At 41.6% G+C, this 23,177-nt stretch overlaps 1 protein-coding gene and 1 long non-coding RNA gene across 2 annotated transcripts in view; one reads left to right on the top strand and one right to left on the bottom strand.

Annotated features, from left to right (window-relative positions):
* LOC113269567 (uncharacterized) overlaps positions 1-23,177 on the bottom strand; it is a 74,771-nt gene that overhangs the window by 11,172 nt on the left and 40,422 nt on the right. The window lies entirely within an intron of this gene.
* GATM (glycine amidinotransferase) lies at positions 6,723-22,115 on the top strand. Its single transcript, XM_026518413.4, has 9 exons — positions 6,723-6,929; positions 8,446-8,664; positions 14,656-14,851; positions 15,740-15,930; positions 16,912-17,049; positions 17,230-17,394; positions 18,635-18,698; positions 19,165-19,281; positions 21,078-22,115. The coding sequence occupies exons 1-9, from the start codon at positions 6,861-6,863 to the stop codon at positions 21,188-21,190; spliced, it is 1,272 nt and encodes a 423-aa protein (XP_026374198.1). The 5' UTR covers positions 6,723-6,860; the 3' UTR covers positions 21,191-22,115.

The following is a 23,177-nucleotide window of genomic DNA, read 5'->3' as shown; positions in this document are numbered from 1 at the left end:
CATTTGAAGAAAGGATGTTAGTTCCTGTAAATGGGCATCAGTTCCTCCCTAAATAAAGGTATTTCAGTTTTGACCTGTTCTCCGATAGGTGTTCCAAAGACGTACAAATGGCCAATAAGCACATAAAAAGATTATCAACATCATTTGTCATCAGGGAAATACAAACGAAGCCCACCATGAAATACTGCATCACACCCACTAGGATGGACATCATCAAAAAGCTGGACACGTAAGTGTCGGTGAGAAGAGACTGGAACCCTCCCTACATTGCTGCTAGGAATGCAAAACTGGTGCAGCCACTTTGGGGCACAGCTTGCCAGTTCCTCAGAGTGTTAAACATGGGGTTACCATATGATGCAACAATATCCAGAAGACATGAAAACCTACATCCACATGACAATTTGTTCATGAAAAACAGCATTATTCCTAATAGCCAAAAACAGTACCAATGTCCATCAACCAATGAACAGATAAACAAAACGTGGTGTATCTATATAATGGAATATTACTTGGCCTTAAAAAAGACCAAAGTACTGACACAAGCTACAATGGATGAAACTTAAAAATATTATGCTAAGTGAAAGAAGCCAGACACAAAAGACCACATATTGTATGTTTCCATTAATATCAAATGCCCAGAATAGGCAAATCAATAGATTAAAAGGAAAATTAGTGTTTGCCAGGGGTTGGGAGGGGGAAGGAGAAGTGCCTGCTCATGGGGACAGGATCTCTTGTTGGAACAATGAAAATGTACTGGAGTTAGTGGTGATAGGTGCACAACTCTGGGAATATATGAGAAACCACTGACCTTGTACTCTTTAAAAGAGTGAACTTTATGCGCTGTGAATTATATCTTAACAAAGCTGTTATTATTATTTTTTTAAAGACTGGGGTGAGGGATGCCTGGGTGGCTCAGTCGGTAAGTGTCTGCCTTCAGCTCAGGTCATGATCCCAGGGTCCTGGGATATAGCCCCAAGTCAGACTCCCTGCTTAGCAGGGAGTCTGCTTCTCCCTCTGCCCCTCCCTTCTCCCCTCTGCTCGTGTTCTCTCTCTCTCCCCCGCTATCAAATAAATAAATAAATAAATGAAAGACTGGGGTGAGACTGGAACAGATGCAGTTGTTTTTCCATCAATAAAAGTTGCCTGCTATATACTCATGGTATCAAGACATGACCAGATGGCAATGACATTTGCCTTTTAGTTTAAGTTTAGTTAGGACCTAAAAGCGAATAGTGTTTACTTCTTTTAAGTTCCAGAACAGTATCAGAAGACTGAAGTGAAAGAAATAAGAAGATTCCTTGGAGCAGACTCTGGATGTTTCTTCTTCAATATTCTTTTTTTTTCTTAAGATTTATTTATTTATTTGAGAGAGAGAGAGAGAGCATGCACAGAGGGAGAAGCAGACTCCCCGCTGAGCATGGAGCAAGCCCAACTCAGGGCTTGATCCCAGGACGCTGGGATCGTGACCTGAGCCGAAGGCAGACACTTAACCTACTGAGCCACCCAGGCACCCCTCTTCTTCAATATTCTTAAAGCCAGATGGGTTTGAGCACTGACTTAAGCTGAGATTATTTTAAATACTTGGGAAAAACCTGGATTTAACTTAGGGGCTACTGTTTTGCAATTGTTGTCTGATAAAAGAATCCATCTCTGAGACATGCTGGCCAGGAATGACCCAGATGCTGACAATAAAAATCCCACAGTAAGAGGACTGTGCAAAAGCTGCCTTCATAAGATTTTGCAACTCAGTGAATATGGAGGACTAGATTAGGGGGAAGAGGCAGAGATGTCTGGAGACTTTCAAGCCTAAATGATTTGAAAAGGATAGAACTCTTTCTAGGAGGAAGGGCTGGTGTCAGTTCCACTGCAGGCAGACTGAGTTTGAGGTGCTGACAAAATCCCAGTGTAGAAATGCGGCATTTTTAGAGCTGGAAGGGACCACAGAGATTATCTAGTGACCAGTGCCTTTAATTTCAGATGAGAAATCCCACACTAAGTGAAGAGGAGTGACTTGCCCCATATATAGCAGCAAATTGGTATTAGAGCTCCTAGGCTAACATTCTGACCTGCAGGTACTTGACAATGTAGGTCAGGCACCCAGGACAGAAAGTGGTGCTAGAACTCCTGAAAATCATCTGAATGGTGGGGAGAGTTAAAGTTATGTGAGAGGATTTCCAGAGACATAAAGGATGTTGAAATCAAAGACTACAAGATAGCAAAGACAGAGGTCCGGTTATTCAACTCCAAGCTTTCAGAGCAGCACCTCCTTCACTGAGATTGATCGAGGACCTGTGCTGTGACAGGCACTGTGCTCAGCATACAGCGGCGGATAAAACAGGCTCCCGGCCCTTTTGGAGCCAACAAGAGACAGAGAAGCAGGCAATTCCAGAGCAGTATGATGGGTACTGAGCGTTAGGAGAACGCAGCATTGTGGGAGCGAGCCAGTCCCGTATAATTTCAGGTCCAGAAACCAGATTTTATCAGTTTATCCAGAATTGACTAGGCAGGCAGGAAAGGGGGAACATTAAAAAGAGGAATATACTTGGAGAGCAAGGACTGAGCTCCACCTACCAAACTCACCAGACTCTGAAGGATAAGCTAGAATATTGATGTAGAAGTTTACAATGAGGGCTCTACCTTTCCAACCCGAGCTTTCACTTGTGCTTGGCCTGAAGGGTAAACCCTTTCCCCATGTCAAGGTCTCCAGAAATGACAAGGTTGCTTAGTGAACTCAGAAGCTGGAGGAGTGAATATTCTAGAAGGATATTCCATCAAAACCCATGAAATTATTCTTTTTTTTAAAAAAAGATTTTATTTATTTATTTGGCAGAGAGAGAGAGAGTGAGAGAGGGAACACAAGCAGGGCGAGTGGGAGCAGGATAAGCAGGCTTCCGGCTGAGCAGGGAGCCCAATGCGGGGCTTGATCCCAGGACCCTGGGATCATGACCTGAGCCTAAGGCGGACGCTTAATGACTGAGCCACCCAGGCATCCCCCATGAAATTATTCTTGTCCTCAATAGGTATCACCTTTTCGGGGACCAGAATATTCTGATTCCATCCTTAGATAGAGCTGGGTGAATAGAGTCTGACAAACTGTGCACTCTGGCTTCCTTTTTAAAAACTCCATTTTGACAATACCTCTGTAAATGCAGTCTTTTATTTTTTTTATTTTTTTTTTAAAGATTTTATTTATTTATGTGACAGAGAGACAGCCAGCGAGAGAGGGAACACAGCAGGGGGAGTGGGAGAGGAAGAAGCAGGCTCACAGCGGAAGAGCCTGATGTGGGACTCGATCCCGGATCGCCAGGATCACGCCCTGAGCCGAAGGCAGACGCTTTAACGACTGCGCTACCCAGGCGCCCCTAAATGCAGTCTTTTAAATATTTATTTGCTTAATAGGCAATTCATTCAAATGTTCAAAATTTAAAAGTACAATAGGGTATGCAGTGAAAAATCTCCCTCTTGCCCCTGTCCTACAGTCACCCATGTCCTTGCCCCAGGTGCAACTTCTGTTATCACTGTCTTGTGTATCCTTCCAGAGACATTTCATTAATGCAATCCAAATCATACTTTTTTTTTAACTTAAAATTTTTTTTAAGGGGGGAGCACCTGGGTGGGTCGGTTGGTTGAGCATCTGGCTCTTGATTTCGGCTCAGGTCATGATCTCAGGGTCGTGAGGTGGAGACCTGCTGTCGGGTTCCATACTAGGCATGGAGCCTGGTTAAGATTCTCTCTCTCCCTCTTCCTCTACCCATCCCCCCTAGAATTCACCCCCTCTAAAAAAAAGTTTTTTAAGTAATCTCTATACCTAATGTGGGGCTCAAACTCACAACCCCAAGATTAAGAGTTACAGACTCTGGGGCGCCTGGGTGGCACAGCGGTTAAAGCGGCTGCCTTCGGCTCAGGGCGTGGTCCTGGCGTTACGGGATCGAGCCCCACATCAGGCTCTTCTGCTATGAGCCTGCTTCTTTCTCTCCCGCTCCCCCTGCTTGTGTTGCCTCTCTCGCTGGCTGTCTCTATCTCTGTCGAATAAATAAAATAAAATCTTTAAAAAAAAAAAAAAAAAAAAGAGTTACAGACTCTATTGACTGAGCCAGACAGGTATCTGGCTTTAATACTTTTTAAAAATCACATCTGTCTTTAATTACATTCTAGTCATGAGAACATACTGTGGTCACTCTGTTTGAACTTGAGTAATACCATCTTTTTCTGATTTAATTTGAGAGATCTCCTGTCTCTTAAACTATAAGTACAAATGTCTCTTTGAATGGATGACTTCTGAAGATAGCTAATTTCATCCACTGTGTGTGTGTGTGTGTGTGTGTGTGTGTGTGTTACTAGTTTCACAGAGTATATCTCTTAAGTTCTAGGAACACATTACTATTGCTTCCTATGCAGAGATTCTGGCGTCAACCATGACAGTGAAATAATGAATTCTTACAATAGGCCCTTTTGAGTTCATTGGTGTTGACCCAAGGACTTTATTAGCTTTCTGGGTTTTTTAATCTCAGGACACATTTCACAAACTCTGTACTTTGTTGGGTGGAACCTGGTAGAGTTGAGCATGTCCCCAAAGCAACAGTGATGAGGGAGAAATTGGAAAACAGAATAATTTGCCATGCTTCTGATGAGTTTTCTATTCCTTGTGCTTTTACCCCCACATGACCCTAAATTATGCCCCTAGATTAACCTACAAGAGTATGCTACTATTAGACATGAATATGCATAACCAATAATTATGAGACCACCAAGATCTAAAATTATTGGTTTGATCAAAGTTCTTGGTGTTACACTAACCTATTGCCAGTGAGGGAGAAGAAGGCAAGAGTCATGGTCTATTCCACTTCGTTTGAAAAAAAGTAGCATAAACACCAAGGAGTTGCCAGGTATCACCATCAACGCTTTGCAGAGTTGGACAGACAGTATTAGACAAACCAGTATGGGAGGCTTGTGCTTCCAATTGATGAAGTCAATCCAAAAATTGTTACAGACTTTTTTCAAGAACAATACATATATCCATACACAAGAAAGAAAGAGGGAGTGAGGAAAGTGCTCTGATTTGCTTTTATAACAGTAGGACTGGTTTCGGTAGCTCTATCCACAGACTTTCCCCTGGATTCCAGAAGATAAGGGTATGTTCTATGGCTATAATATGAGCCTTTCTTTATGTAAGATTTAATGACACCCTGGCCTCCTTATTTCCAGGCTTCCAATTCTTACAACTGCAAAATTAAAAGCGTCTTTAATGGATGCTATGAGGGTGTCCTTAGATCTCAGACAGAAATTGTACAGAGTAATGTCAATACCATTTGTTAGGCATACTTACTGTACTCTTAAATTCCTTTATTGAGGAGGAGTATATCTCTGGCCACCCTAAGCACATTAGAAAATTAGACCTTAAAGGTGGCTGCATTTAATTCTTGGGAGAGGTACTTTATAAATTTTGAGAAATATTAGCCAAAGCCTTCAATAGAAGTGTGATGCCTTCCTTAGAAAGGAGGAAGAATTTGATTTCATGTCACAAAGCAAGTTAGTAGCAGAGCTAAGATATGGACCTAGACTTACTGACTCCTTATCACATTTGGAGGCCTCCTTATTGTTAGAGCTGGTAAAATATTACCTTGTATTCATATAACTCTTAGTGCCACACCACGTTCCGCATATGCAATCTCTCTTTTTGGCCCCTCAACAACCCTGTGTGCTAGGGACAGTAAATGCAAGTGTTTTCTCTTTGAGGATAAGAAGGTTGCAACTCACGAAGACACACAGTAGTCTATAATAGAATCAAGCCTAGCACCCAGTTCTCTCAATTACCTCTCCAGGGCTCTTTCCACCATGCCATCCTGCTTGTCTGGTGCCTTCTATCAGTGAACTTTGGAAAACAAGTTTGAGCCACCAGAATTAAAAAGACAGCTCATTAAAAATAAATAATGACATATTTTGTGGGTGCAAAATGAAATGTTCAAATCTCCGTGCCCCCTTTCCTGCTAGGTACTTAAACGTTAAACTGAGTTCTCTAGTGTTTGCACTGTTCGGGAACCCCTTTTCTAACAAATGTACCGTAATCAGATTGAGACAAAAAATTAAAGGCACGAAATGGAAGGGAAGACGAGTCTGTAGTCCTCCCTTATTCCTGGCCCGCTTTTGTCTCTGTCGTCATGATTGAGCTTCTCAAGCCAGGGCACACGGCCAACGACTATTTGAAACGTCTAGTATTCCCCCCAGAACCTAGCAGGCTAGTGGGTGGAAAGTGCAGCACCTCGGGGGAAAGAGAACCTGAATTCCACACTTAGGCTTCTCCAGTCTCAAACCCGGTGTTGCCTTAAGAAGCCACCTAAACTTTAGGTGGTTTCGTTCAATGCAAGATGAGGGGACTGAGTCAGTGCACACCGACGAATTTAACCCTGTGACTGTACTTACGCTTTACCTTTGTCATCCAACAATGCACATTTAACGTACTATTAAGTTTCCTTCCTCAGAAGTCGCGTGCTCCTCCCCTCCCCTGAAGCTCTGGTGGGCCTCCTGCGGCGGACGGGCGCTGGGCTGGGTAGCCGAAGCCAGTCGGCGGACTGACAAGCTAAAAAAAGGTAAACACGGGAGGCTGGACCGGGCGCAGCCCGAAGTCCCTTAACGGTTCCTAATTCTGGGCGGCGGGGCGCGCTGCCCTGCGCTCCCCCCGGCCCCGCCACCTGTTCCCAGCAGCCAATGGGGCGCGCGGGAGGCGGCGGGGCGGGGCGAGCCTACAAAAGGCCGGGGGCCGCGCGCCCCGACACCCCCTGCTGGCGCGCTCTCGGGAGGCCCTTACGGACGCGGCCGAGCACCGGGAACATTCGGCTCGTGGACAAGCCGGGCGCGGGGCGATGCTGCGGGTGCGGTGTCTGCGCGGTGGGAGCCGCGGCGCCGAGGCGGTGCACTACATCGGCTCTCGGGTGCGTGCGCCGCCCGCTCGGTCGGCGGCCGCGTGCGCTCCCCCTCGCCTTCCCTCGCTTTCCCCAGCCAGCATTGCATGACAATGTCCCTCTGGTCCCCCTTGGAAGCTCAGCTTCAAGAGCCTTTCCTGGCTGCCGGGAGCTCGGAGGTGTCCTGGGGGAAGCGGGACGTGCATTGGGGCCACACCCCGTGGGTACAGTCGCTCTCTGCGCGTCTCGGGCGGCGGTGGCCGTCACTGCAGGGGGCGCCGCCCTCCCAGCCGAATCCCAGTGCGCTCCTAGAGGCTTCGGGCCCAGGGTGAGGGTGTGGGGGCGACGAGTGACACTTCTTAATACAAGGATGAAATTATTGGGGTTCAGTGCAGGGGGTGGGCATAGAGTTGGGGAGCCTTCGGGGAAATGCGTGTGGTGTGGATGGATGGGAGAGGAGGCAAAGTGGGAATCTGGGATGGAGAGGGAGCAAGCAGGCCCACTCCAAGAGTAACATGGAGTCCTGAGTCGAGAGAGGAGTTGGAGCGAGTTCAGGCTGTACCCAGACTTTCTGCAGGGTTTGTAAGCGTGCGCCTGCAGACCCTCCCTAGCTCCTGGGACAGGAATAGCAGGGCAGTTTGGCTCCCTTCCGGGCAACTGCTTCCAGAACAGCTGTCACTCTACCTCTTGCTTTGGTCCCCACCCTGGCAGCTCTCCTGGCTCCTTCCTAAGGCATTTAACCGAGTAGGAGAGAGACTGGGCGCGGTGGTGTGGTGTGGGGTGTGGGTGGTGTTTGAGGTTTGCCCCGTGGTGAGGGACTCTCCCTAATATAGATTTTATAGGCCCTGGATTTTCTAAAGGCTTTTTTGAAGTCCCAAGTTCTCTTTTCTGGTGGTTTAAATTTGTGCTTGGGTTAATCCTATCTTGGCTAGAATACTATGGACCATCTGTGAAATGGAGCAGATGGCACTTGGTCACTCTCAGAGTTGAAGTGCCAAAGAGTGGGAAGTGTGTGTTAGCAATGCAAAAAATTTAGTTTGAAGCTGATTATTCTGAAAGATAAGGTTCTTTACATATGCTTTTTATTTAATTTGGAAAAAAAAAAGTCTAATATTGGTGACTTTTAATACCGAACGGGAAAGGAGGCTTCTTCTTCCAGCTGGACTTGGCAGGGAGATATGGAGCAGCTTTCTACGGTTTTCTAGGAATAGGGTGATCCATCATCTACGGAAGGGTTGCTTAAAGCTGGATTAAAACTTGATTGCAGAAAACCATTCTGAGATATAAATGGGGGTGGTCACTGGGGATAAAATCTTCTGAGGGGCTTTAAAGAGTGATGACAATTAACATATAGATAAAAAGATAATTTATAAAAAGCAAGAAGGCAAAACTATAGCCCTGTTACCCACCTATATAGTAACTAACGTCTTGATTTACATTCTCCTAAAGGATTTTAAATGTCTATGTTATGCTGAGTTTCATTCTACCTCCTCCTCCCCAAGTACTGTATAGGACTATGCAATAATCTTTTCTTTGTTCTTGGAAGCTTGGAAGAACCTTAACAGGATGGGTGCAGCGAACTTTCCAGAGCACCCAGGCAGCTACTGCTTCCTCCCGGAATTCCTGTGCAGCTGATGATAAGGCCACTGATCCTCTGCCCAAGGACTGCCCCGTCTCCTCTTACAACGAATGGGACCCCTTGGAGGAAGTGATAGTGGGCAGAGCAGAAAATGCCTGTGTTCCACCATTCACTGTGGAGGTGAAGGTAAAGCAAGGGTATTTACATGTCTGAAGGGGGTTCACTCCTCACTTTCTGCAGGTTGGCTTCTGCTCCCACTCTCCTCTCTGACTGCTTTCACTGCAGCTTACTCCAGACTTCTGAAATCCAGTGGTGATTTTAATTATCTTACTTGAAATCTCTGTGGTGTTTTATTTTTTAAAAAATATTTTGTTTATTTGACAGCGAGAGAGAGCATGTGCACAAGCAGGGGAAGCTGCAGAGAGAGAGAAGGAGAAGCAGACTCCCCACTGAGCAGGGAGCCCGAGGTGGGGCTTGATACCAGGGCCCTGGGATCATGACCCGAGCCAAAGGCAGACGCTTAACCGACTGAGCCACCCAGGCGCCCCTGGTGTTTTATACTATTTACACAAATAACTCCTTCCTTCAGATTCTGACAGACCTGATCTGGGGATGTAAGTTCTTTCATTATTCCTCACATCCTCCTTCACTGTCTGTAATGTTGGGGTCGAGCAGAATTTCACTCTGGCCCTCGTCTCTTAGCTCCTCTCACAGCTTCGGCTCCCACCTCCACTCTGGTCCAGATCTCTCTCCAGATCAACACGTTAAACTCCTTCCTGGTATTGCCGTGGCACCTCAAGCCCCGCACACCTTGAGTTCAGCTGCCCCCGCTCTGCTGTACTGGACCCTTCTTCACCCCTTCCCTTCCAGTTTTGGCGTTCCCATTTACTAGAGCCGAAACATCAAGGAGTCATCTTTGATTTCTCCTTCAGTCACATCCTCCACATCCATTCTCCAGGATTTAACAAGTCCTTTGTCAAAAGCAGCCTTGCCTCCATCCCTCTGCTGCTGCCTTAGGTCAGGATCGCATCTACTGCCTCGACTATCGCAGCTAACCCCTCACTGGTCTCCCTCATTTGTTCTTCTCTCCAAACCACCTTCCAGCTTCTGTGAGAGTGCTTTTTAAAAATTTTAATTTAATTTTTAAAAAAGATTTTATGTATTTGACAGAGAGAGACAACGAGAGAGGGACCACAAGCAGGGGGAGTGGGAGAGGGAGAAGCAGGCTCCCCGCTGAGCAGGGAGCCCGACTGGACTGGAAGGCTCAATCCCAGAACCCCAGGATCATGACCCGAGCCGAAGGCAGACGGCTTAATGACTGAGCCACCCGGCGCCCCGAGAATGCTTTTTTTTAAACCAAAATTGGATTACGTTGCTTGTCCTGCTCCTATCATTCCTCTATTTCCCAATCTTCTACATGACTCCTCCCCCCACCACTGCTTCAGATAAAGTTCTCACGGCATTCAAGATCATTCACAATCTGGCTCTTGCCTGCCTTTCCAGGACTCCCTATTTCAATCACTGGCTCATCTTAGAGGTGTGTCAGTATGGCAGGTTAGCAGATATCCATTCCTATTTGGGTCCCTCTCAATTCTAACATTTCACCTTGGTTTTCAGCAGACTTTATAAGATAACCCTATAAGCAGCCAAACTAGACTACTCACTCTTCCCCAAACAACCCTCATGCCTGTGCTCCCACTCAGGACTCTTCCACCTATGTTCCTATACCTCTCGTCTTTAGTTTAAACCTACCCCTCTTACTACCACAGAGCTCTGATGGTCCTTTCCACATAGCCTTCCAGGGTTTCCCTGGCGACAAGTCACATCTCTCTTTTAAAAACTCCTAGTGTTCTTTATCTGAAATATTCCTAAGGCCAGGCCTCTGTGGGTTGGTGTTCAAGATGTATCCTGCAGAAGGGAGTGCCACCCACATTGCAGGCACAGCCTGAGCTTCCATTAATAATGGGTTAGAAATATATCTTCAATATACTTAAATTCTTCCTGAATATTTACATTGTTATTTATACCGTGGATTAAGGAAGTTCTGTTACACCATTGCCATCATCGTCAGAAATGCTGCCTACCTTGTACCAGGGTTCCAGAGGTAACAGCACAAAAGACCTGGCTTTCTGTTTAGAGAGATAAGATCTTTGTATAGAAACAGAGACTAAAGCTAAGTATCTTATGCCAACCAACTGGCAGTTGAATTGAATGCCAGAAGAGTAAAGGAAAAAAGCAATGACCAAATGATGGAGAGTTAGGAAGTCTTCTCAAAGAAAATGAGTCTTTAATTAGACCACAGAGGCAGGGTAATAGAAAAAGTCATAACTTCTAATTGTTCTGAAACTACCCCTGGTTCTGATATTTGATATTTGATGAACAGATTAATTTATGTATCATCCACATGTTTTAAAAAGGCATGACCTCTTTTAAGTCTTTTCTTGAAAAGAAGTTCCATCCCTTAACCATTTTAACTGGGTGGAATTAAGTTTCAAATTCAAGCAATAGCTTATCCTTCTACTTGTCTATAAAATTGTTGATTTTTGTATTATGTAACCTAATGGAAACAGACATGATTCTCAGACCTGATTTTGAATTCTCTGTCATTTGTGGAAAGAGTACCGGGCTGAAGTCAGGAGACCAGGACTGAATTACGTATTTGAGTAAGAAGCTTGATACCAGTCTTGGCTAATCAGCTCTTTGGCCTTGTGCAAGATTCCACAAATTTCTGGGCCTCAATAAAGTGAAGATATTAAGAGGTTTGCTATCTACCTGACATGATTAAATACGAAGGTAAAAGGTTACATGCTAAGTATTTCAAGGGACAGAACCATACTTCCTTACTGTTGTATGGATCTAGTGTTACATTACAGAAGTACATTGGGAGTGCCATGATTGTAGATACTACTAGTATTAGCAGTATTGATTTCATTCATTTGTCTGGTTATTTCTGCTTTATGCCACATGCTAAACTAGGTAACGAGGGAGAGAAAATTAAAGACATGCATGGCCCCCAGAAGGCAAGGCCTTAACTAATAGAGAAAAATGATACAGATGTATTAATCAGCTTGGGAACGATGAAAGATAAAATAATGTATTAAACTGCTTATGGGCAATTAGAGCATAAGATTGGTTGGAAGATATAAAGGCTAGAGAAATTTTGTGGGAGTTAAGGACTATAGTTGTCAGGAAGCACAGTTTTTAAAAGCTATGTAGTTTTTTATTCTGTAAAACATAATGCATACTTTCCACCAAATATGTGCTTTTTGTTTTGCTTTTATCTTTAAAATAAAGCTCTTAAGAAAGGACCTTTCATAAGATACAAAGTCAGTCAAGGTTAATGTACTATAAGCTTGAAGCTGGGTAAATAAGAAGTTTCTATTGATATTTCAGAGCCTTCCAAAGACAGTATTTAAAATTCGTTTGGCAAACCGCCCCCTACCCCGCCCCACCCCGCCCCTCCCCACAGGGTTTTAAGCTCTGAAAGCCTATAAAGTTTCTAGGAGTGCAGCCACATCTCTGCAACAGATTATTAAAAACATCATATGCTAAGCATTTAACGTAGTGTTTTTTATCTTGCAGACACTTGGTAAATAATTGCTAACTCATTTAGCAAGGTTACAAAGGAAGTGTAAATAATTTCCAACTATGTCTTGGAAAATGTAATGTGCCTTGATCATTTGGACTTTGTTCAACCTTAGCCAGACAGAGTACGAGTTACACAAGGAAACTCACACTTGTTCAAATAGCTTTTTTCCCCCCCAGGAAAGCACAGTTCATATTTACCAAGGCGAGCTTCATTCTGCATAGTTACACAGAATACCTTGGAATATGTCTGGCAAGACAGCATGGCTGTGCATCTGCTGGAATGAGTTTTAAAGTTTCAAAGGCTTCTTGTCCTTTAGCGGACTGTAAGCGATGTGCCTGGCATGAGAAGGAGGAAGCAATGAATGGAGGAGTAGTACCGCGATGTGTCTGAGAGGAATAGAAAGACTCCTTATTATCCTCTCCTTCTGGGGGCTGCTGCCAGACTTCCTAGGAGTAGAAAACAGTGGAATGCTTTTGTTTTTAAAAAGAGTAGATTGATCTTAAAAAGTATGCAAATTAATACTGATAATTTGATACTGATATTTGTCACAGGCCAGAAATTGAGCCTGTTGTTTTTCTAAAGATCTCCCAAAGTAAAGCAACTAACCAATAATGTAGACAGGGATCAGCAAACTTTTTCTGTCATAAGGCCAGATAATAAACATTTCAGGCTTTGCAGACCGTAGGTCTCTGTCACCACTGACCTCTCAACTCCGCCACTATAGTGCAAAAGCAACTACAGGCAATATGTAAATGAATGAGTGTGCCTGTGTTCCCGAAAAACTTGTATTTACTTAAAAAAAAAAAAATCTGGCCATGGACTTTAGTTTGCCATCCCCTGTTTTAGAGCCTCACCAGCATCCTCCATGTTTGTTAAAGCCATGTTTTTCAGAGTCTTATTCCTCCTTCTCCAGCAGGCTCAGCTCCAGCCGTACTGGTGTGAACGTAGGTACAGAACTAACAAGAGGCAGGTCTGCCTCCACATATTTGATATTTCTCAGACTGAGGTGGAAATGGAAGCAGAGACAGAAAATCTGAAAAAGACATCGTCTTTGACATTACTGGGCTAGACATCTAGACACACTCTATCTCATTACCGGGTTCCCTTCTTCATAGCCCTTAACCGCTCTCTGAAATTGTCTGATTTGTGATGGAAACCTTATCTGACGTGATCGGGACTGGTAGTTAAACAGTTAATAATATAAGGAACTTTTTTTAAATACCTGCTTTAAATATTTTTTAAACTTAAAATATACAGATGTATATCACTTTGCCAGTCTTTGGATGAAAGTCCAAGGTTTTTTTTCCTAGTGTTTGATCTTCTGATTGGAATTCTTCCTCATCTATCTTGATAAATTACATCCATATACATCTACATTTCCCAATGTATTTCTTTAAACTGAGAATTTAGGCACATGCAAAACAATCTGAATGAAGAATCCTACATTTTTATGTTTTTGAAAACCAATATTTTACAGTTGTTATGGCTGCCCTGTTTCAACAGTCATTTTTAGCAAATTGAGCCTTTTTAAAGCATCTAACTGGTTTTCATTCAGTTGTCTTTTAAAATGCATATCACCCTTGGACACTTTCTAAATGTTAAGCTTTTTTTCAGCTGCCAAAAGTGTGTGAATTCATTTATCAGATCACTTCCCTCTATGACAAAAGGACTTGAAGTGGTATGAGAACTTGGAAAGACTGGGAAGGGGAGGCATGTCTGCAGGGAAGGCTAGGTAGTATCAAAGACAGACTTGCGCTGCTGCAGAATTTTGCCAAGTGCTAATTCTGTTGAATGAGAAAATCAATGATGGGTTTTTAAGAGCAACAAAGAATGTTTGAGAATATGTCCCTAATTTTAAGGGGGCAGTGTCCTATTTTCCTACAGAGTATCTTGCGGTGCTGTTTTCTAGACAGAATTCTGGGATGCATGGGTAGCACATGGTTTTATCTAAGTACAGATGTGCTCTTATCCTCTTATGCTCTTTTGTTTGTTTTCTTATTTGATTTCACTGAGACTGTCTAACAGAGTACCTATGTCCTGTTTTGTATGAAGCTTTGTCTATGAAGGACCAATAAAAACTGGTCCAAGAAGACTCCAAGCCCATCCGATGGCAGACATGCTGTAAACGGCAGGGCAGAAGATCCCACACAAAGGGAGCAAAAGGTCTCAAAGCATCAAGAATATTTACAATTCATTCAACAAATATTAAGTGTCTTCCCACACACTTCCCGAGTGTGGTCGGTGCTGGGGATCAACACTAGACAACACATAGTCTTAGTCTCATTTCCATTAAATTATACAAATCAGGGGCGCCTGGGTGGCTCAGTCAGTTAAGTGGTTAAGCGTCTGCCTTTGGCTCAGGTCATGATCTTAGGGTCCTGGGATCGAGCCCCGAGTAGGCTCCCTGCTCAGCGGGGAGTGCTTCTCCCTCTCCTTCCCGCTCGTGCTCTCTCTCTTTCAAATAAATAAAAATTAGAAAAAAAAAAAAAAGAAAAAATAAGTTCTACAAATCATTGTTCACTGCCTATAACCTTATCATGAGTTGTATTCTCTGATTAAGTATTTCACTTACTTTCTCCTGCTTATAGGCCAACACATATGAAAAGTACTGGCCATTTTACCAGAAGCACGGAGGCCATTATTTTCCCAAAGATCATTTGAAAAAGGCTGTTGCTGAAATTGAAGAGATGTGCAATATTTTAAAAATGGAAGGAGTGACAGTGAGGAGACCTGACCCCATTGACTGGTCGTTGAAGTATAAAACTCCTGATTTTGAGTCTACGGGTAAGTGATGTTGTGTATCTAAACTGCTAGTGTCTTAATTTTTAATTTCTTTCTTAATGTGTAAGGAGAAAGCTCAGATAATCTCTCAGAGATTCCTTTAATCATCCTCTGAAATGTTATTATTTATTTATTTATTTAATCCTTCAAAACTTTAAAGATTACTTAGGAACAGACTGGTTCTTTTGATATGATTAAGATGTCCATATTCTAAACTCCATTGTAAATCAGAATCTTCTTGAAAGAAGCAGTTTTTCTAAACCTTATGATCATTTCCTTTCATAAAACAGTGGATTCCATGTCATTTTCCTCAAGTACAGAAGTTAAGAGGGGAACAGAAACGTTCCCATTTTAGTTTTAACTGACATTGCTACAAGATTGTTCTTGTGCCTGAATTCAGTGTTCTAATTTACAGTTCTAGAAATGATCCTTGGCCCAATTTTTATCTTGTGGTACTGATATTCCCTGAAGAACTCTGTTTCTATGTATCAAGAAAGGAGCTTACAAAATGTGAAAACTTGGTGGTTCTAGATCTCTTTGAACAAGGACCTTATTGCTTCATTTCTTTTCTTCCTTTTCCTTTCTTTCCTTTCCTTTTTTCTTTCCTCTTTCATCCTTCTTTCCTTTCTTTCTTTCTCTTGCTTTCTTTTTCTTTCTCTCTCTCTCTCTTTCTCTCTCTCTTAGCTTTGCCATCCCCACACAGAATACTCATGCTAACAGTCTAGTATGTATCACTCCATCTTTTTCTATTTGGACATAAATACATGCATACACATTCCTATAGGTTTTCTGTAATTTTTTTAAACCCAAACCTGGGATCCTATTATATAGACTCTTCTGTCTTGGAAATTAGCATTATTGAGGTTGTCGTGGAACTTTTTGGTCTGTTAGGTTTATACAGTGCGATGCCTCGAGACATCCTGATAGTTGTGGGAAATGAGATTATCGAGGCTCCCATGGCATGGCGCGCCCGCTTCTTTGAGTACCGTGCATACAGGTCAATTATCAAAGACTACTTCCACCGTGGCGCCAAGTGGACAACAGCTCCCAAGCCAACAATGGGTGATAAGCTTTATGACCAGGTAAGACCCTAATTATAGGTGAGCTTATTAGTAACTTTTCTCAATAATCCAGAGAATGACATAGAGATTCTCTGATACCTTGTATTTAGTATGCATTTAAGAAACTGAGAACATCACCTTCATTTAAAAAAAATGACTGTTTTATGATGAAAATAAGAGTAAATGATATTGTGATAATAATAGTAATAGTAGTAATGGCTAACACTTATCTGGTGCTTACCGTGTGCTAGGTCTTGAGCTAGGTGCTTTTATACACCCTCAGTCCTGTTTATTCTTCACAAAACCCTCTGAGGGAGGAACATCAATGTTCCCTTATGGGGAGGAAAACTTGCCTAAAGGCACATAGCTATTCATTGGTAGAAACAGAAAAGTCACTCAACTGTACTCATTGTTTCTAGAGAAACAATGTGGTTGACAGGCCAAACTCACAGTAAAAGGAAATATATATCCCTTGTTAGGTCACTTATTATTTCATCATTTATAGAAAGAATCAAAAGATCAAAATTTCTTCTAGGGGTTTAAAGACAGAAATAAGTAATGAATTCATTCCACCACAGCAAGTCAGTTTTGGCATGGGAGGCAGGGCATCTCATTTATGGTATGAGTTAGGCTCAGGACCAAATTTCTTTTCTACAAGAAGAGAATGACTTCATTCTGTTGACTTTCAGTATTGTAGATAGGTCCATAAATCAATGTATGGATCATGAATATTTTCAGAATTATTACTATCGCTATACAATTTCCTTCTAAGTATCAAGAATTGCTGTCATGACTAGTTTCTGGCTTTTGGTTTTTGTTGTTAGTTTATTTTCATTTAGTTAGCATAGGCCTACGTCTTCTCCATGCATGTTTTAGTCTAAAACGGGGTAGTACTGTTTTGGGAAGTGATGCTGTTGAATTGATTTTCTTAGTAATGAATGCCTCATAAATAATTTCCTTATGGACCAATGCATTGTCTGTGTTCATTCTTGTTCCAATTAGAATTACCCTATCCATTCTGTAGAAGACAGACACAAATTGGCTGCTCAGGGAAAATTTGTGACAACTGAGTTCGAGCCATGCTTTGATGCTGCTGACTTCATTAGAGCTGGAAGAGATATTTTTGCACAGAGAAGCCAGGTCAATAAAAGTTGCCTCTTAAATTCCACACTTTATTATTATATTTTTAATTTATTATTGTATTATTTACTTGTACATAGTGTTTATTTATTTTATGAAAATATTTTCATCCTGAATATTTTTAGTTATCTAAACATAGAACCCAATCTGTTTAGAATTATGTCCTCCTTTCATTTTAAGGTTACAAACTACCTGGGCATTGAATGGATGCGTAGGCATCTTGCTCCAGACTACAGAGTGCATATCATCTCCTTTAAAGATCCTAATCCAATGCATATTGATGCCACCTTCAATATCATTGGACCTGGTCTCGTGCTTTCCAACCCTGACCGACCGTGCCATCAGGTAAGGGAGCTCTTAAGACTCTGGAGAAGCAACAGAGTCTAGCAACTGAAGTAATTACTTTATATAAAAACTTTTATTTTAAGCACTTCCATAGTTCCTAGTCTAGGTCCTAAACGACAAATTCAGCAGTGCTCAACATTATGATAATCAAACATTGGATTGCTTATGGGGGATTTACTACAAGGTGTCCAGAACTCACAAATGTACGTTGTAGCCATGATAATTAGCGTAGTGTCATCAGACTTTGATTGTCCTTGCTTGCTGCTTTCAAAGCCTCCAGTTTGTGTGTCTGTGTGTGTTTTTATCGAACAGAGTCTATTATCCCATAGCTTGCAGCCAAGATCCCCCAGCAGCGGAACTGCAAACCGAATGATCCCTGCATGGCTGGGCAATGCCCTGGGTAATGGGTGTCTGCCTCCTTCTCCGGTGGGTCAGGACCCTTTGGCCAGCCCCAGCCTGCAGGAGGAGCAGAGCCACTGCACTGTGACTGCTCTGTCCCTATCACTTGCAGCCTCCTACTTCTGCTCGCCCCCTCACCCTTCCAGTTGGGTGGTGAGGGATTCTGTGTTATTTGGTAGGCTGCAGTACACTATTTTACCATGTCACTGTTCATTTCCATCGTGTATATTTATACCCAAAGACCAAGATTACTTATCCGTTTCACTTTAATATAATTTATTGTTATACTAAGTGAGTCTGTGAACACAGGGATGGCTGGGTTATAATGGTGACTAAGGACGGTTATGGTTCTTTGGGAGTACATCCTTAACGTGTGTCTTTATGCCATGGTAGAGATGCAAAGTGACGGACTATGAAGCAGATGGACTATGGGTTGAACACAGTCACATTTTTTTGTTTCCTTAGAGCTAAAGTTAGGAAATACTTTCATTTTCTTTAATGCCAATTTGTCAAGAAAAGTATCTTCCATATTTTAAGATCTCTGGAACCTAAATAAAGCATGGGGATATTTTTAAAAGCTTCAACATTTCTGTTACTTTTTTAAACTTTAACCTGGTAATATGGGGGTTTTATGTACCTTCCTAATTAGGATTCAAACAAAATCATTTCAAATGTTTGGATTGAAAATTTAATTTATTTTGGCAGTTGAGAAGTCGGTGTCTCAAAAAGAATTATTAATCATAAGACCTATGAGAGACTAAGATAATAATAGCATATATGGATTTAAACCTCCTTGGGGTTTGTTTTTTGTTTTGTTTGTCTGTTTGTTTTTGTCTTGCAGATTGATCTTTTCAAGAAAGCGGGATGGACCATAGTTACTCCTCCAATACCAGTCATCCCAGATGGTATGTTTACTATTATATACTCATAGCCTAAAATGAGTACTTCAGTGACTGAAGATCTTTCATCTATAGACTGCAGCCCAAATTTTAGCACTTCAGAGAAAATATTTCCCTAGGAAGGAGTAAACTAGCACTTGGGCCTATAGGTACAAGAACAAGGCTGGGACTTAGGTTTGCAACCTCTCCTTCCATACACAATGAAAGTGAGAAGATGGAAAACCCAGTATAAAGCAACATCACAAAGCAAAAAATGACTTTTTAAAGAAAACAAGGTGAAATCCAAATGTGTAATGGGTATAGATTGAGTCCTAACATTTATAGATAAATTGTCTTAAGATTAAAATGAAATTCCACACGGAAAGTAAACTACTGAAAGAATGGAAGTGTCACTTAATATTCTTCACTTTGGAACCCTTGCTTTAAACAAAAATGATAGTGGACATGATTTAACAGTTGTTGCTATTTTTAGATCACCCACTCTGGATGTCATCCAAATGGCTTTCCATGAATGTCTTAATGCTAGATGAAAAGCGTGTCATGGTGGATGCCAATGAAGTCCCAATTCAAAAGATGTTTGAAAAACTGGGTATGTACAATAAATGAAACATGGTGTCATGCATGAAAGTATTGAACCAGAAGAACTAAGGAAATTACCTTCTAGGTCTGATGTATGACTTGCCTAATTCAATTTCTGTTCCTTTTAGAGGTACCATATTATTATTTCATAGATGCACAATACTATTATTTTTAAAGATCATAATCCCAAAAAGTTGGAGATGCATTCCAGGCTCCTCAGACACTCCCTTAGCAATAAGTGTGTCAATCTTCTGTGATTTCTCTAACCTCTTGGTGCCCATGTATTGAAGAACTACACCCTTTGTAGATGAACATAAGAGATCATTCAGTCCTTCCGCAAATAAGAAATTGACTTATTGAGGGTCCTTTAAAAGTCATTTAATTGTCATTACATATTTTAAAGGACTTCTAAGGGTACAGATACAGAAGTGACTTACATGTGTGGTAAGCACAGTGAACCAAGTAATAGAATGCAGCAGACAGGGTCAGTAAATCATTCAGCTTTGAACTAAGAACTGGTTTTCACTTGGGTGGGAATTTGCTTATCCTGATATTGAAATTTTAAAATAGTTATTCTGACACTATTGAGAAAAGTGAAAGCGAGGATTTTTACATGGCTAGGATGCAGAGTACAGAAGTATGCATGTCCATCACTCTTCACACACGTGACAGATCCTAAGTCAAAGCCAGGCAGTATGTATTTGTTGTGAGTCATGTTGTGATTCGTGTCTTACAGTTCAGGTGTACTACCCAGAAGAAATGATTTGCCCCTCTGACACATCCCTCTTTAATGTGGTATCAGTTGAAAAGGATTAGCCGGTCAGTTTTAGATCGAGTCCAATCTAATGATTTGACCTCTAATGCTATGCCACTTTTTTCCTGACTTTCATGAAACAGTCCAACTGCTTGGGTTCAGTTTCTTTGTCCTTTAAGATTAAGAACCAGATATATGATACATAATATTATTTTATAATTTTAGACACAGGGAACTTGTTAAAGCAAACTTTATCAAGCAGCTGGAACCTTCCTAATTCAGGATTAAAATGGCTCTAGCCATCTGAATAAGATAGATACATCTGTCTACCAGGAAACACACCTGTGTTTAAAAGTCCACTCTTCATCCCAAGCCCACTCCTTACCCCTTCCACACTCTATTCGTACTTCCCAAAGCCCTGCTCAGTCTCACTTTCTTGGGAAAGTCTTTTCTGATGGCTCCTGCTGCCTTCCCTCCCTGACTACCCCAGTGGAACCATTAGTGACTCTGTAGCTATCTTTCCCCTCAAAATAATGCATTCCTTGAAGGAGGAGGATAGATTTTCTTTTTAAAATCCTGTTACACTGAACACAGCACATTTCTTTCTAAACACAGTTGGTTGGCCCATGCACATCAACACAAGAATATCAGTACAAATGATGCCAGATTAAACTAACTACCTCAATAGATTTGATACCTGAATGAGCATACAGCCCAGCATATTAAAATACAAGCTTGGTTCCATCGTTTTCTTAAGGTGGTAAATATAATCCCATGAGACACATCTGCTCATCCAGCCCCTTGACTTGTGAATTGTCAGCAGAACAAAGTAGACTTCACAATCTCTGATGACTTTCTGGTGAAGACTTTATGTAACAGTGGAATAGGTTAGATGCAATATAATTGGAGACAACGCAGTTGAAAGACTGTTTGGGGTTCAGGTAGACTTGAGGATTGCAGACTCAGGATTCCTACCCATCTTTGGGCTTACTTCCTCTAGGAATCTTCTTGGGAGTCCATCTAACTGACCATATGTCTCTCTTTTGATGCAGGTATCAGTACCATCAAGGTTAACATCCGTAATGCCAATTCCCTGGGAGGAGGCTTCCACTGCTGGACCTGCGATGTCCGGCGCCGCGGCACCCTGCAGTCCTACTTTGACTGACCGGGCCTGACGGCGCTGGTGGCTTGGCCTCCAATAAATCTAGGAAGCTTAGGGATAAGGTTAATTCTCCCACTTGAAAAAGTGCATGAACTGTAGTGCTTTAAACAATCATATCCTTAACAGGGGTCTTAAGCCTGGTTTATTTTTATTACTTTTCTTTGATGTAAGGAAGTAACTTGTGCTAGGTCTTACTCTCTCCTCCTAAATTCATTTACTATTTGGCTTCAAGTGTAAACATTTGGTGAATGTGTACCAACAAAAATTAGTCTTTTGAGTAACTTGGCCACTAATATTTAACCGTCTACCTCTGTTTTTAATTTTCTTTCCAAAAGGCAGCTTGAAAAGTTGGTCCTAATCTTCATTATTTTTTCCTTTTTTCTAAGACTTGTGAATGTTTGTATCACTTCTTTTTTCTAAATGAGAGAAAGAGTTAAAATGTACACAGATCTTAAGGAAAACCAGATAATTGTCTCTTTTTCTAATGAGGAATTTTGGTAATTTTTAATTTTTCACCTTTAAAAAATAACCTAGACTATGCAAACATTTTAAGTGAATTTTCCATGAATGTTTTTAATATTCTTATTTCAACATTGGTGATATTTGCTACTAAAAACCTTTTCATACAACTTACCTCATTTCAAGTGATTTAATCTTTTTTCTCTGTCCAAATTTTACGGAAATATTTAGTGCAATAGGTTATAACTATCAGTTCCGATCCTAAATTTTGATGTCCAGTGTCTAATGGATATATTGCATCCTTGATAATCTAAGCTTGGTTTACAGATGTGCAAATTATTTAAAGCACAGACCTTAAAAACATTAAAAAAGACTAATGGAGGTAAAACCTACATGCAATGTGAAATAATTTTAATGTTGGATTGTACATGTATTTTTATTCTAATAAACTTTTATGTTATAGAATGGATTTCATTAGAGTTTGGCATCAGTCCAATTATTTTAAGCATAAGTAAATTACAAGAATGTAGCTCTAGGGACAGAATTCTAATACTCTGAAATAATATATTCATCCCTTGTAAATAATTTAAACCTAATACTTGTATTCAGAAATGTTTAGCAGAGTCAGATTTTATTAGTTTTTTTTTTAAGATTCATTTTATTTATTTTAGAGAGAGAGTGAGCACACAGGGGAGGGGCAGAGGGAGGGTGAGAATCCTCAAGCAGACTCCACACTGAGCACAGAGCCTGACTCGGGGCTCGATTCCATGACCCTGAGATCATGAGCTGAGCTGAAACCAAGAATGGGACATCTAACCGACTGAGCCACCCAGGCACCCCCAAATTTTATTAGTTAATTTATTCATTCAAAAATATCTGAATGTCTTCTGAATAATATAAGGGACTAATCCTAAGACCCAGAAAAGAAAGAGTCTCTGTTCTCAAGATGCTAAATGTTTGGACTCAAGAGAAATCTGGGGGGTCGGAGGGTGGGGAAGACATGCTCTGAAATGAGCCATAGGTTCACCCTATGCCCATGCCAACACCTTTAGCTCCATTGTATTCTGGTGTCCTTTTTCACCCACCACAGGAACAGCTATCAATTCTACACTGGGGCCAAATCCTGCTCAAGAAGTCCATAGAGTCATGTGGACTGGTGCACACTTAGGGTATGTATCCCTAGGTCTAAATACTGCTCAGCAGCTCTATTACAAATCCCTCCACATTATCCCCAGTGCCTATTCCAAACCTTCACTGTGTTCTCTTATCTGATCTTCCTGTTTCATTTTTCATAGAGAGAATAAAGGCAGTCCTGTGTCAGCTCCCTCAGTTTTTCTGCTCCAATCCCCTGCAGATTTGTCTGCGTTTGCATTCTCTGGTTGAAGTCCTTTCTCTCCTTGCCTTTGTAGCTAAGCTTCTAAAGAGAAAAATCAGGCTTCATCTCATCACTTGTCTTTACTTCTCAGCCCTCTACAAAGAGACACTTCTCTTACAGCTACAGAAAACGAGGTAAACCTTCTGAGCAGGTCTA

This window comes from Ursus arctos, unplaced genomic scaffold, assembly GCF_023065955.2.
Source record: "Ursus arctos isolate Adak ecotype North America unplaced genomic scaffold, UrsArc2.0 scaffold_36, whole genome shotgun sequence".
Lineage (NCBI taxonomy): Eukaryota > Metazoa > Chordata > Mammalia > Carnivora > Ursidae > Ursus > Ursus arctos.
This window is presented reverse-complemented; position numbering and strand designations above follow the sequence as displayed.

What these genes read in the sequence shown, in the direction of transcription:
- GATM (XM_026518413.4), top strand. Translation starts at nt 6,861, where the DNA reads ATGCTGCGGGTGCGGTGTCTGCGCGGTGGGAGCCGCGGCGCCGAGGCG. An exon ending in GTGATAAGCTTTATGACCAG is followed by an intron (nt 15,931 to 16,911) that starts GTAAGACCCTAA and finishes TGTTCCAATTAG; the next exon opens with AATTACCCTATCCATTCTGT. An exon ending in CTGACCGACCGTGCCATCAG is followed by an intron (nt 17,395 to 18,634) that starts GTAAGGGAGCTC and finishes TTTGTCTTGCAG; the next exon opens with ATTGATCTTTTCAAGAAAGC.